At 41.3% G+C, this 14385-nt stretch overlaps 3 protein-coding genes and 1 non-coding gene across 5 annotated transcripts; 1 reads left to right on the plus strand and 3 right to left on the minus strand.

The window, feature by feature from the left end:
- Positions 1-484: 484 nt before the first annotated feature.
- Sply (Sphingosine-1-phosphate lyase) lies at positions 485-5707 on the minus strand. 2 transcript variants are annotated; one of them, XM_070213533.1, is made up of 6 exons: positions 5579-5707; positions 5137-5300; positions 1758-2419; positions 1250-1698; positions 1046-1192; positions 485-986 (listed from the first exon to the last, which is right to left on the minus strand). In XM_070213533.1, exons 2-6 carry the CDS (start codon positions 5288-5290, stop codon positions 761-763), a joined length of 1638 nt encoding a protein of 545 aa, XP_070069634.1. In that variant the 5' UTR covers positions 5291-5300; positions 5579-5707; the 3' UTR covers positions 485-760. The 2 variants fall into 2 exon arrangements, with proteins under 2 accessions (XP_070069634.1, XP_016999434.2); XM_017143945.3 differs by lacking the exon at positions 5579-5707 and having other exon boundaries at positions 5137-5389.
- Positions 5585-7469, plus strand: LOC108058949 (enoyl-CoA hydratase domain-containing protein 3, mitochondrial). Its single transcript, XM_017143947.3, has 2 exons — positions 5585-6231; positions 6288-7469. The coding sequence occupies exons 1-2, from the start codon at positions 5753-5755 to the stop codon at positions 6664-6666; spliced, it is 858 nt and encodes a 285-aa protein (XP_016999436.2). The 5' UTR covers positions 5585-5752; the 3' UTR covers positions 6667-7469.
- GstS1 (Glutathione S transferase S1) lies at positions 6979-11595 on the minus strand. The gene is made up of 5 exons (XM_017143941.3): positions 11428-11595; positions 8844-9148; positions 8611-8778; positions 8398-8540; positions 6979-8012 (listed from the first exon to the last, which is right to left on the minus strand). The coding sequence occupies exons 2-5, from the start codon at positions 9121-9123 to the stop codon at positions 7845-7847; spliced, it is 759 nt and encodes a 252-aa protein (XP_016999430.1). The 5' UTR covers positions 9124-9148; positions 11428-11595; the 3' UTR covers positions 6979-7844.
- A 1146-nt stretch (positions 11596-12741) lies between these two features.
- LOC123002744 (small nucleolar RNA U3) lies at positions 12742-12949 on the minus strand. The gene has a single exon (XR_006412276.1). It is a non-coding gene; the product is annotated as a small nucleolar RNA U3 (small nucleolar RNA).
- Positions 12950-14385: the final 1436 nt, after the last annotated feature.

Below are 14385 nucleotides of genomic sequence, written 5' to 3' on the forward strand. Positions count from 1 at the left end.
TTTTTGACATCGCACGCGTGTCCCGAAAACAGTCTTTCGCCGCGTTAAAATAAATGTTTCCGCCATAGAAATTTATTTGAAATAATTTGTGCACGCCATTCGAGACTTACATAAATTACCAAAGAGGAAATGGGCGTGTCTTTGGTTGGGCATCGAAGATCAACTAAATTAAAAACGCCGACGCGTGGCAAAAAATATTTGAAAAGAAATATAAATATGTACGAAGCCAGATCAGATCAGACCGGATTGCAAGTACCCACGCAGCAGCAATTATTGTTAATTGCTGAGGGGGTAAAATGTAAACAAAATATAAATTAAATGGTAACAAATCGATCAATGTTAGGAATTTGTGTAGCACCAAATCCATTTAAGAATGTAAACTATGATTTAATGTTATTTTCTAAAAAGAAAAATAAATTTTAAGATAATTTAATTATTTTACTACCAAGTTGTAAGCAAAACACTTTAGTTGAGTATACAAAAATTGATTAATATTATTTTATTATTTCACTAGCAAGTTACACAGAAAAACACATCTATAACATGGCTCCAAGAGCGACGAATGTTGATATACGGGATGAATATAGTTCCTTTACGCGTAGAACGACGTTTTGTACCCTCGATTACAGCACTAATTGCAGGCTAGAATGAATTGCTTGAGGAAGGTTTAACAAGGGGTGGTGTTTTGGTGGTTTAAATACGGCACAGGAAATGCATTAGCTCCGTGGGGTGGGAGAAGAGTAGAATTCGCTCCAGGCGTCTATTTCTGGCTGGGCGTGTAGTACATGGAGTGCAGGAAGAGGCGAGTCACCTCGCCGATCACCGAACGGTCGGGTATGCTCTGGGCCATGCCGTAGAGAGCCATCTTTCCTTCCACGGGATGGCCGGGATCCTTCATGATCTCCGCCACGCAGCTGCGGACATCGGCAATGAATTTATCCGCCACTCCCGGCTGTGTGTGCATGTCCGTCACGCAGAGGTGGATACTTAAATGGGAGTATTGCCTATTAGAATGGTTTCGCTAATTAAGAGTTGATTCACCTACCCAGATGGGAACTGCAGGGCATTCAGGTTCCAGCCCAGTTTGCACAGCGAGTCCGAGAGACGGAAAATATCAAACACATTGGAGCCCAGGGCAATCACCGAAGTGGCTGGCTTGCCAAAGATAAAGATGCCATTGATGTCGCGAACGCTAAAATCGAGATTTGTGATTAACACTTATTTAATTTGATTTCCTAGCAATCCTTACCCCCTTTCGATGTAACGAGCAGTGTCCACTATGCGCTTGGTGGCCTCCAGATAGCCATCATAGCCAAAGCTCATCATGGTGGCCCAACAGGCGGCGATAATGCCTCCGGCACGCGAGCCATTTACGGTGGGAGAGCCGTAGACGCCGCCCGGCCAGTCGGTGGTCACGGTGAACTGGTGGTCCTTGTACTTCTTGTCCGAATAAAGGATTACCGACGATCCCTTTGGTGCGAATCCGTACTTGTGGGTATCAGCGGAGATGCTGGTCACTCCCTTGACCTCGAAATCGAAGGGACGCAGCTTGTAGCCAGCGTTGCGGACCAGGGCCACCACAAAGCTGCCCAGGCAGGCATCCACATGCACGGGAATATCGTATTTAACGCCTAGGGCGGCGATGGCTTCGATGTCATCGATGGTTCCATAGGGGAAGTTGGGGGCAGAGCCAACGAGCTACAGGGAAAACATAAATTTAGATATCAGGATATAAAATTATCCATAAAAATCCCTACCAGAATAGTATTCCTGTTAATGGCACGCTTGAACTTCTTGATGTCCACTTCGTAGGTCTCCGGATCAACGTCCACGGAACGCACATGAATGTTGAAGTACTGACCGCCCTTATCGAAGGCGGCGTGCACGGTCTTCGGCACAACGATGTTCGGCCTGGTGATGCCCTTGTGCTCCCGTGCGTAATCCCTGTAGGCCTTCATGGCCATCACAATGGACTCGGTGCCACCGGTGGTCATTGTGCCGCAGCTGGCGGAGTTTCCGTGGAATAGGTTACAAGCCATTCGCACAACCTCAGCCTCCATTTTGCACACGCCCGGGAAGAGATCCGCGTGCAGGGGATTCGTGTAGGAGGCCTTGCCGTAGACCTCAGTGACGAGCTCCACCAGCTCTGGCTTGTAGCCGTAAACTGCACCGGATACCCGACCATCCCGCCAGTCGTAGTGACCGGTCTTCAGGTGCTCATCCACCAGCCGGAGGATCTCCTCCTTGCTCAGTCCCTTCTCGGGCAGCGTTTCCGTGTAGCTAAGGTGGGCGTTGCTCTTCTTGATGTCCGCCTCAAAGTCATTCTTAGCCTTGGCCAACTCGGTCTCCACCTGACGACGCACGGCGGGAATCTTCTTGGCGTATTTGAAGAACTGACGCTTGCCACGGATGTAAAGACCTGGGGAATAGTTAAATATGGTATTAATCACTATGGACGGCAGTCCATGTAGTGACGAAGCGCACCAGGAGAGTGTGCGAAGGCGACTACTATTATATAGCCGCAAAATTGAAAATCTGCTGTGATAGTCCGATCGTAATGAGTAATACACCAATCGAAAGGTATTGCAAAAACTTAAAGGATTGCATACCAAGACTTTAAGAAAATCAATTGGCTTGGGAGAGAGAGCGGTGAAAGTGAAAAAGTGAAAATTTCGAAATTTGGAGCTGTTGGGGCCGGTGGGGATAAATGCCCCCTCGCAATGTTTTAGTTGTATTACTTTTGAAAATACCCGTCGAATGAGGGGTCATTTGTCAAAATCCGACGCTCCGTTCAAAAGTTGTAGCCAAAATAAGATTTTCTTCGTCTTCCCAAAATGAAAATTTAATTCTGTTTGTCAGTTTGTCAGTTTGTCAGTTTGTCAGTTTGTCAGTTTGTCCAAAACATGTTTTTTAAGTTTTGAAAATTTGATATGACGTTCATCACATCGATATAAACAACTTTTGTTCTACCACTTTTGGAAAAACTCGCTAGTTTAGCGGGAAAACAGCTATAAGTAGCTAAAATTCGGAAAGCCGTAACTTCTATACTACTAAATCTACAGGCTTGTGCTGCATCTCGTTTGAAAGGTATTTTTAAATGCTATAAACGCCTTCTATATGCAATTTGTGTAAATGTAATAGTTAAAAAAATATGAACAAAAGACAATTTTTTAAAACTTTTTTTTTAGCTTTTTTTTATTTTTCTCAAAAACGGCTCTAACGATTTTCTTTAAAACCTTAAACTGTATAGCCCTTGAGATTCCTTAAATTTTGGTATGTAACACATTACTGTAAAAAGTCACGTTTAAAAGTTATTTTTATTCGAAAATAGCCACTTTTGCCAGCTCGAACAATTAACGCTCCCTGAGTATTGAATTTTGTGGGAGGGTATCCGAACTGTATTTTAGGGTCATGGAATCAGTAAATTTGAACTTAAGAGTTCCATATAGGAATCTTTTGTTCTACGACTTTTGGAAAAAGCCGCTACTTTAGCGGGAAAAAGCTAAAAATAGCTAAATTTCGTTAGTTTGTAAGTTCTACACTACTAAAGGTACCGACATGTGCTATACATCGTTTAAAAGGTATTTTGAAATACTTAAACGCCTTTTTAACTTAATTTGTTTAAATACAATGGCTTAAAAATTATGATTGATCAATTTAAATTTAAATGTATGTATATATTAGCTCCTATGTGAGCAAATGTAAACAAACAAAAACTTCTGATATCAAAAAAAAACACCTCTTAACGAGGTAAAAAACTAGTGACGATCGCACCATCAACATACAAAAGTTCTGATATCAACATTTGTGACGAAAAATTATTACACTCGTCATTAAATAGACTTTCTAATATTTTCTCATTCGGCACGCTGCAATAGAAAATGCCTGTGAAGGGAAAAATGCTGGAATAGTTTGCTAGGGAGGGCCGAATGAGAAAATATTAGAAAGTCTATTTAATGACGAGTGTAATAATTTTTCGTCACAAATGTTGATATCAGAACTTTTGTATGTTGATGGTGCGATCGTCACTAGTTTTTTACCTCGTTAAGAGGTGTTTTTTTTTGATACAATGTAGTTTAAAAAAGTGTTCCTAGCAAATAATCATTATTCTTAAGATTATTCTTATACCGAATGATAAATACACTTTTTATAATAAACCTTTGTAAAAGACACAATATAAAAGCTAATATAATCTTTATCTTGAGGTGAACAGACTCAAAACAAAGAACGTTTATTGAGATAAATTGTCGCCTGATAAACGATATATGATACCCACTCAAAGTTTATCAGGTATGGCGTGTTTAGCTGTAGACGAAACTTTGGTCAAGTTTTATGGAACCCTCCAAAAACCATGCTAGGAATAGAATTTAATGCATTAGTCACGGTTCTGGGAAACTACCTAATTTCATTAGTTTTGCTACTAAGCTGACCATACAAATGGGTTCTTGTTATAGGAAATGGGGGATATCTCAATCTTATCGATTTCCTTGGCTTCACATTGTTGAACTTTGCATATCTCATTGATTTTGAGTTGCTACACGCTTTAGCAAACATTTAAACTCTAATCTAACGTAATCTGTGGCTAGATTAAATTCAGAAGTTCGGGGAGGGCACCCAACGAGTGCATGGCATTTGATCAAGCTTATATAAGGCTGGAGAACAAAGTACACAGTATAGACTGCCGATATTTATAAAATATAATAATAGTGTTTAAGCATTATTTACTTGAGAGATATTTTTCTCTCAAAATCAGTTTAGTTTTATGCTAATATACATGTGTAGGCACTATCAATATTTTAAGCTGGCTTTGATAAGAATTCATTTCTTAGTCATGTGTATATTAAGAAACTTTGAATCATTATATTATACATATCTTTCCTTTATTTTATTTTTAAATGTACTTATTTAAGTTACTTTTAAAGAATTTTAACTGTATTTATATGGGTGCTGAAGGAACGCACCCCCCAGATAAGATAGTTTGATGGATTTAGGAAAATGACGTGCCCTGCCCTGCAATTGGGGAATCTAAGGAATCGCCTGACTATGGTGACTTGGCACTATAATGTATATATGTAACCTATTCTTTCTTCTGAACTGCCCTATCTTAACTTGGGAATATATTCTCCTATAACTCACTTTCATCCTGGCAGATCACAGTCCATAGCCAGACGCCTCCCAGCACCGTGGTCGCTGTGATGGTGGCCACCTGCCAGGGCTCCTTGGCTCCGAAGGCCCGGTTGATGCCCTCGGTGACGGGTTTGATGCAATCGCTGCCGGAGAACGGACGCATCTTGTGGCAGCTGTGGGAATGGAATGGTAGAGTAGAGCTCAAATCGGGGGATCGGATGGATCCGCACTGGTGCGGTTCGAATCGTTAACTGATTTGTGGGGCCAGCAGCAAATGTGGGGCGACAAATACAAATGGCTTTGGCGGCTGATAAAGTTCTGCTTGTGTGGTGGTTTATGTACTACAAAGTACATAAGAAGCTCCCGCTTCTCGCTTTGTTGTTGTGTCTGGCCGCTCAGCTGATGCACAAACAAAGGCAGCGGTTGTTGACGCACCTGAGCGGTTACTCACCTGTACAGTGGGGCTATCGAAGCGGAGAAACGCGGATAAACTTTTAAACCTTTCTTTATTTAATAGCGGTTCCGATACCTGTTGTTCTCCGGCAATCGATACACAGCTGTTTCGATAGGCCGTGGTCAGCTGTTTGGGTTGAAAATAAACCAACGTTGCCAGATCAAAATAAAAATGTTGCGTGTTTTGCCAAACTCCTGGAAATTATCCAAATATGCAACAGGTTGGACGCCACAGGTGTTCCGCTTCGCCAGCAGCGGAGCCAATGACCTGGTCCTGGTCAAGCAGGAGCATGGAGTGCGGGAGATAACACTGAATCACCCGAAAACCCTGAATTCCCTATCGCTGGAGATGATGTCTGCCCTTCAGGATGCTCTAATCAAAGATAAGGACAACGTGGACCTGAGATGTGTGGTCCTTGGGGCCCAGGGAAAGATCTGGTCAGCGGGTCACAACCTTAAGGAGCTGCACAACGATCCCAAAATTCAGTCCCAGGTTTTCCAGAAGCTAACCGACGTTATAAACGACATACAGAAGCTACCGGTGCCTGTGATAGGAAAGGTCAATGGTTATGCGGCTGCTGCGGGCTGTCAACTGGTGGTATCTTGTGATATGGTGGTCTGCTCCAAGAACAGCAAGTTCTCCACACCGGGGTAGGTAAATCGTACCTCCAAGGAACCTTTTAATAAAGATATTAATTCCCTTTCAGCGCTGGCGTTGGAGTGTTCTGTTCTACTCCTGGTGTCGCGGTTGCTCGCATCATGTCGCGACCCAAATCCGCCTACATGCTAATGACTGGTCTTCCGGTGACCGCCGAAGAAGCCTTCATATCAGGAATGGTCACCAAAGCTGTGCCAGCCGAGGATCTGGATAAGGAGATCGAGGAAATCACCAATGCCATCAAGGCCAAGAGCCGGGCCGTCATCTCGCTGGGCAAGGAGTTCTACTACAAGCAACTGGCCATGTCCCAGGCGGAAGCCTTTGCTGCTGCCCAGGAGAAGATGTGCGAGAACTTCCAGCTGGGCGACACCAAAGAGGGCATCGCTAGCTTCTTCGAGAAGCGGCCACCCAGCTGGAAGCACCAGTAAACGGAGGTTACAACTGAAACTATGAAATACTACTGGCCAATTGTGCATTTATACTTTTAAGACACAAGAATTGTTTTTAAAAATAATTGTTTATATGTCATCGAAACTGGTCTAAATTTTTGTTTCCACAAATTATGTACATATTTTAAAGATTTGTTAAAAATGATATATTAAATAAAATTTTTATAGTATGTTATGAAAATTAAAAATAAATGATCCCAAAGTAAATACTTTAAAAACTCACAGAACCATTTTTAAACACTGATCCTGCTTCCCAATTTTTCCACGACAATTAAGAAAAACGAGTTGTCGTGCTTTCGAAAAGTGCTCATTCCTTTTTAGGTGTTTAGTTTATTTAAAAGTGTTTGGTGAAAATATTTAAAAAATACAATTACAAATTTGAATAAATAAAATGTATAAGTTGATGTAAGTGATTGTGTGCATTTGAAATTTGGCAGTTAAAGTCTGTTTTTATAGGTTTACCATTCGTTTGATTTGGTTAATTTTCAAGGAATCCGGTTCTATTGATGTGAGTCTTTTTTTATGGTTTACTTTGTTGGCAACATCGATGAGACGAAGAAAATTCCTGGGGCCGCGATAGCGTCTTGTAGAAAACAAAAAATAAATAAAATTTGTAATTGATGCTCAGCTTTCGCCGGGATTTGTTTAAATATTTGTTGAGCGCTTCCAAGTGAAATAATTATAATAGAATACGTCTAAAAGATGAACCACTCGTAGAATTTGTATTTATATATATAGTTACAGCAGACGTCTGCATAGGTGCGCTAAATGTATGTTCTAAACGTAGGCCAAAATATTATAAACTGTGCAATAATTATTATGTTTCTTTCATCATTTCAGATTCAGAAGAAGCTAACGAACGCGGCGATCCGCTGGCGGATCCCAATAGAAATATATGTATATAGCGCCATGCAAAGAGAATTATAACCAAGAAAGTAAAACAAATACGATTTGTTCATAGTGATACGTGCTAAACTCCTACGCGTCTATGACCCCGTGCGAAAATCCGCTGCTCCTCGGATCCGGATCCTCCGCAAAAAGGAACAAAATGTGTACAGATGTGGGTGGTGTTTCCTGCATTTCTGCAGTGCGGTTGTTTTTCTGAGTGGTGTGCAATGGTTTCCCTCCTCCCAATTTCCAGTCCGGGGAACGGGAACTTAGACCTCGGTGACGGGGCGCTTCTCGATCCAGGCCTTGATCGGTTCCAAAGCGTTGATGGCATCCACGACACCGCGCAGGGCAGGGTAGGGTTCCAGCAGGTCGCGCTTGACCATGTAGTTCATGTAGTCGGTGATGCCTGCAAAGTAGACATCAGCCCAGGTCAGCTGTGGGTGGAAGAAAATGAGATTTGAATTAGTTTTATAAACTATAAGTCCGTAAAATATCACAGCATATGTAGGTGAAGTCGTACAGAATATTGTTGTCCCTATAAACCGCGAATTCTTTAGAATAAAATAATATATTTTGTAATTCTCATGATTGTTAAGTCCCTATATCCTCGAGCAGGAGCTCGAGGTAATACACTAAAGGAGGTAATACACTAAAACGGAACGCTATTATGTTTTTAAATGGAATGAAGTATTCTGAAGAAAATATGGTCTCCCTATACGCGAATTCTTCAGTACAACAATTTCCAAAAATTCAAGGCATACTATACTCAATCATCTCAAATAAAGAATGGACTGCCCTGATCATCTTTCAAACACCCACCTTGCCCAGAGCCAGATGACCATCGTTGTCCTTGACGGTCTGCTCGAGCTTCTCCAGGTAGAATGGAATGACCTCGGCATTCAGGGTGACCAACTTCTTCTCCTTGATCTCGTCCTCCGGCTCGTACGAGACGACTGCAATTTCTATACATTAAAAATTCCAGAGTTAATCAAGGACACTGAACATGAAACTGAGGCACACATTGTTCGCTACTTAGACGGAAGTCATTGATGGTGTCAACCACAATGTCGATCTGCAGATCCTCCCACGGAGTGGCGCCGCACAGGCCGACGGTCTTGGCCAGGAAACGGGCCATCGAGATGCTCTGGTGGACACGCTTGCCATCGACTTCCAGAACGGGCATCTGGCCCATGGGCATGGCTAAAGGGGGGAGTAGAAGAAACCAGGTTATATGGATCCTTATGGTTTTGTTTTCCAGAACTCACTGGGCTTCAAAGCTGGCCACTCGTCGCGGGTAACGCGCACATCCTCGTACTCCTGGTTGCCGTAGGCGAACAGGTAGCGCAGGGGCTCGGCCAACGCCTTCACGTTGAAGTAGAAGAGCGTGTAGCTGTGCTTGATGGGCTCGGCGGGCTCTGCTGGAGGAGCGGGCTCTCCGCCCTCGACGGCACCCTCGGCGCCCTCGGCTCCCTCGGCGGGTGGTGGCGCCTCTCCCTCGGCTGGTGGTGCGCCCTCAGCTGGTGGTGCTTGTGCTTCATCGGCCATCTCTGCGCTTTCTCAATGCAATTCCCTGTGAAATAAAGAGAAAATATTGAGTCATCCACTTGGTATGCTATCATTGTTCTTATCAATGTAAAAATAAGTTACAGTCGAACTTCCTTCTGTCATCAGAAAAAGTTCTTTATGAAAATCAACCGTATTCTTCTCTATAAATAAAGGCAATTTAATCTCTATTTTTATAATTTGGGATCCCTAATTAAGAAACCCTATAAATAGAGCAGTTCCAAAAATTATTTCATTTCATGGCGAAATAGCTTAGATTGTGTTTTCCCAGTTTTTGTTTATGTTTGTTGGAAGATTGAACCCAGTTAATCAGTCGATAGCCTGGTTTTTGTGATAAGGAGAACGTGACAAATGTTTGTAGGTGAAGTGGGTCAGAATATGCGTAGGTGATAAGGATAACGCAGGGTTCGTATAACTTTTACGATCCAAGATAAAGAATGACTAGAAGATTCTACGATTGCATTGCACAAGTGTAAACAAAATACCATATAAAAACCCGCTGGGGGGCAAACTGATATGAATCTGTTAGTTAACGTTGGCTAATTTGGAAGCCATGTTTGCTCTCCACAGTTATTTATTCGCTGGCCTTATTTGGTAGCCGCTCAAGAATAATGCAATAAATCAAGCGCAGTCAAGGCAAAAGTAGACAGAACGGATAATTACCATAAAACTGCAATATATATACTTGGTATATATATATCTTAAGAGTATTTCCCTATAGACCCCAGCGGAAGTGCATTGATTGTCCCACAGACAACACACCCACGCACATCAGAGAAACAGACACCACTCCTCCACTGCCCACTTGGAACCCCCTATTTTCTTTTTTATTTTTTTGCTGAGTCTCGCAAAAGTCAGGCTCAATATCTTTTGGGGCGTTGGCGCTGCTGGCAGAAGAATCGGAGGTTCTACGCCCCTGTTTCCATTGTAGTCGACACTTTTTCGTCTGGCTGGATAAATATTTAAACGTGGGATAGGATCCATGTGGAACATAAACCAGTTTTCGTTCGATATGTGTATGTAGCCGAAGTATCTTTGCCTTTGCCATCATTTTGGCAGGGCGCCCAGTCAGTCACCAAGATTTCGAACCCCTCCCTCCCCCTCTCTTTTTAGTAATGCCCGACTGGCCGCCTCTTCCGCTGCAATTCTGCAATTTTCGCTTTCGGAGCGGAGAGTCTCAAATTGCACCAATCGATTCGACTTTTCGATTCGGCGTTATCTTCTGCCTTCTTTTTGTTTTTGTCTTTTCCTGGCACTTGTTGCCATGACAGCTTCAATTGAATTTAATTTGGTCTGTCTCTGTGTTTCGGTGTCATGATTTAATTCAATTTCGATTCGCTGATCTATTTTGGCTCTTTGATCTGGCACTTTGGCACTAAAATCGAGGGAAATGGTTTCACTTTAATCGTGGGAAAAGGTTAGCGTAGATAATGGGACGCCAAGATTATCCAATTATCGAATTTGAATCCATGGGAAAGGGCAGGGATCACACAGTGGGTCAAGGACCCAAGGGGAAATGGCAGTCTACGTCAATGGGCACTGAATGGATTTGGATTCACGTGCACACCCGGCCAGATGGGCAACATTCTGAGATGAACTATAGACGATGCTAGGGGGTTATCACTAGAATTCGAAAGTCTGGGACCCCTAGTCTCAAGGCATTCACTCCATTATCAGTTCGGAAATATTCCCGATTGTCTTCGCTGGATTGTTAACTTATTCCCTCTTTCGGAAAGGTATTGATTGTGGCGTTATATAAGCCTGCGTTTCGATTTAAGGTTCTGAGTATGCACTACACTTAAGATTATTGTTCCGATTCCGACTACCTCACGCTTCGAAATACGTTCACGCACTCCACGGTCGACGGTGGTGCTATGGTCGTTTCTATATTTCTGTTCCGAACTGATCGGTTTCTGAAGTGGCAGAAGAAGAGGGCTTCTAGTTGATCGGTTCACGTCTGTGTCCTTCACATATTTGCTTGCGAGCGGGGCGAGAGATCCGCGCGAACTGCGATTCAGCGAAACGAGTTCAAAACTTTTCGATTTCGAATCGATTGACCCAAAAATCAAAAATCAATCGAAGCCAAAAAACCAACGGGTGTAATTTTAGAACCGAATCGAATCGAAACGAGACGAACGCCATTCGGTTTCGGCTGGCTTCGAAGTTCGCAAAAGCGTTTTCCAATTTTTGGCAAGGGTAAAACTTTCGTCTGAGGTGCGTAATTACATCACTAGAGTAGTTCGAAATTCGATGGATGGTTCCAGGCGCGGGATCCCATTAGCTTACCTCAAGAAAGTATAAAAAATCAGCTGGGTACTGTTCCTCCCCTCAGTTCTTCAATTTGCCAATTAACTCTCTTTCCGTTACTCTCTCTGCTCTCGACTCTCTTCGCCACCCACTGGGACGCTTTCACTTCACACGATCACCACAACGATTGCACAGCAACTGACTTTCTTCTGCCGGCGACGCTGCTTTTATACGCTCACCCACTCGGGGTCTCTCGCCAAAATGGCACTCTCTTTTAAGCTATTGGTGTTTGCCGGCCGGCTTGAGCGAGAGAGATACTAAAGGTAGAGTCTAAAAGAGAGAGAGAGAGGGTTCTAGTTTTAGTGGGCGTTGAAAAGGAAACGCAGTTAACGAATTAGTTAACATATTTAACCAGTTATTTGGTTCAGTCCACCTTCTTCTTCTTACACTCGCTTATTAGATGGAATGCAATATTCCAACGAGCTTGGCTTGGCTGCCTAATTTGGCAATTACTTTTCACAAGTCTAGTGTCTAGTCTAGTCTCTCACTCACCCTCTGTTCTTATTCCAAGTTTTCTCTCCTCCTCTATATCTCTATAGTGAATTCCTTCCCTCTCATTTCAATTATAAACCAATTATAGTATAGCGGCAAAAATAAAGGTAGTAAATATTTGTTTGTGCTTTTAGGGTGTGAAGCTTATTGACTTCCCGATTTAAAGACAGTTTAAAGAATGAAATTTTAAGAGGAGCAAATATTTATAGGTAGCTCACGCTAAATATTAAATGTTTTGCCGTACTATATATTAGTGTTTACTTATAAGTACAATCTGTAGGTATCAACAAAGTAGTTTAATCCTCTATACCAAAGTGCCTTAGCTACTATTTACTTTTGAATAGTTATTTCATTATATTCCATGTTAATCACACGTATTGGAAAAGGATTATAATACTATCTTATCATGGCACTCCCACATTCGCAGGAATTTCCGTTGCATATACAAAATCAAAGTGCTTCTATTACCATAAACAGATAGGGGGAAAATCGGCAATTAAAGCAGCCAGGAAATTTGAAACGCCCAACATTCGATGGCGGTGCCCTGGACTTTGCTTCAGTTCGATCTCGACTGGCGGTGCCTGGCGACGAAATTCGAGTGCATCTAAGATGTTTACTTATGTGGGAAGCATCAGGTTCACTTCGCAGGGTTGTCAGATTATGGGAAATTTATTAATAATTCCCATTTTAATTTAAAAATTAAATAAATTTGTATATTTACAAAAAACTATATTGTATTATTCAAATGATAACTAAATTCAATTAAATTCTAACATTCAAATTGATTCGTATAAAAGGAGCACCACTCAGAATTCGCTCTATCCGTTGTTACCGAGCGATCATCGAAGCCCTACGTCCAACCGATTCGAAAACCGCAAAGGACACTGGGCAAATCCTCACGCTGCCGAATAGAACGATTCAACTCATCAACGCGGGTGCACTTGGCTTTCAGCTAGTGTGAAAGTATGTGAAGACTGACTACAGAAATGATCCTGTGAAGTATAGTCTTAACTGTTCGCTGTCCAACCTGTGGATCTTCGTCTTGCAGAGGCCAGAACTAGTTGGGAATTACAAGGATGTGCAGTGTGTCTAATATTAGAATATGTTATACATGAACTCAAAGAAATGAGTGTTTTTTCCAGCACTTGTTCATTTGGTTGCTAATTTTAAGACGTTGTGATATTTAAAATCCTGCGACAATATGTACAAAGTTCTTGGTAAAGTCAAAATAGTTAAGTTGTTAGCGAAATAAAAAAAAGTAACGTATAACAAAATTAAAAAGTAACAGACATTTTTTAAGAGCAAATTGTCCGGCAACTCTGAATAATATGGTTTTGATATTTGCTAATACTGTGGTAGGTCGAAAACTTAGGAAGGCTAGGTTGTTAACTCTGCTAAGCCATCGTTAACACAAAAATGTTATCGTTTATAAACGTCCTCCACAAAAATGTTATGCTCAATTTTCTCGCTCTCTTAGACTCTCTTACCCTCACTGTGCACTGTGGTGATATCTTGTGGTATTTTTGTAAGTATTTTTTATTCACAATTATTCAAATAATGTTTTTGCTTAACAAAAATTTCTAAAATAATTTAAATATAATAAATAAATAATAGTTAACATTTGCCATCATAAAATATACCAGTTATTAAGATTTCAAGACAAAGAATGAATTTCACATAACTTAATATGCTTTAAGTCCAAAAAATCAAAGATACGAGCTTGTTGTATTTTTATAAAATTACAATAAATAAGTATCCAAACACATTTACTTGTAATTTAAGTTTATTATTTATATTTATAGAGGTAGAAATAAAAAGAATTCTTAAGATATATCTCTGCATTTTTCGCTTGTTTTTTACACTTGTAATTCAATTCAATTCAAAAATTAAGTATATGACTAAGATTATAGTATTACTAGTAATTAAATTGGCATTAATTTTTTATTACATGCTTTTATCTTTTTAAAGCAGTAAGATTATTGTACCTAAATATTAAAAAAGGTGTTTATCGAGTACTCGACATAAACTGTTAACAAATTTAAGTGATCAAAAAAGGTGTTAAAAAAATATGCCATAACGATCAATGGGACTCCCACAATTTCCAGGTTTTACCACTCCCAATCTTGCGTTCTACCTTAATAAATACAATAAAACGCAATCGATTTCACCAGTTTGCAAAACCATGGGACTCCCACAGCTGTGAGGGAAGAATTCCATGCGATTTGGCCACTTTTTGTGTTGGCGGGGCAGAGAGTACGCTCGAAAATGTGCAAAGATAAGCATAAAGCGGTGCAAAAGTAACAAAACAGAAAAAGCCCCCCGAAAAGTGAGCCCACAATTCTTGGAGATTCAAGTTAAAATCCACAGAAAACGACCGATTTGTGGCCTTAACGACGAGTATTCAGCTCTTCATTTTGTGTCGGAGGTTTCGATTGCGAGTGTAGA

The sequence above is a fragment of the Drosophila takahashii genome, chromosome 2R (assembly GCF_030179915.1).
Source record: "Drosophila takahashii strain IR98-3 E-12201 chromosome 2R, DtakHiC1v2, whole genome shotgun sequence".
NCBI classification, from domain to species: domain Eukaryota; kingdom Metazoa; phylum Arthropoda; class Insecta; order Diptera; family Drosophilidae; genus Drosophila; species Drosophila takahashii.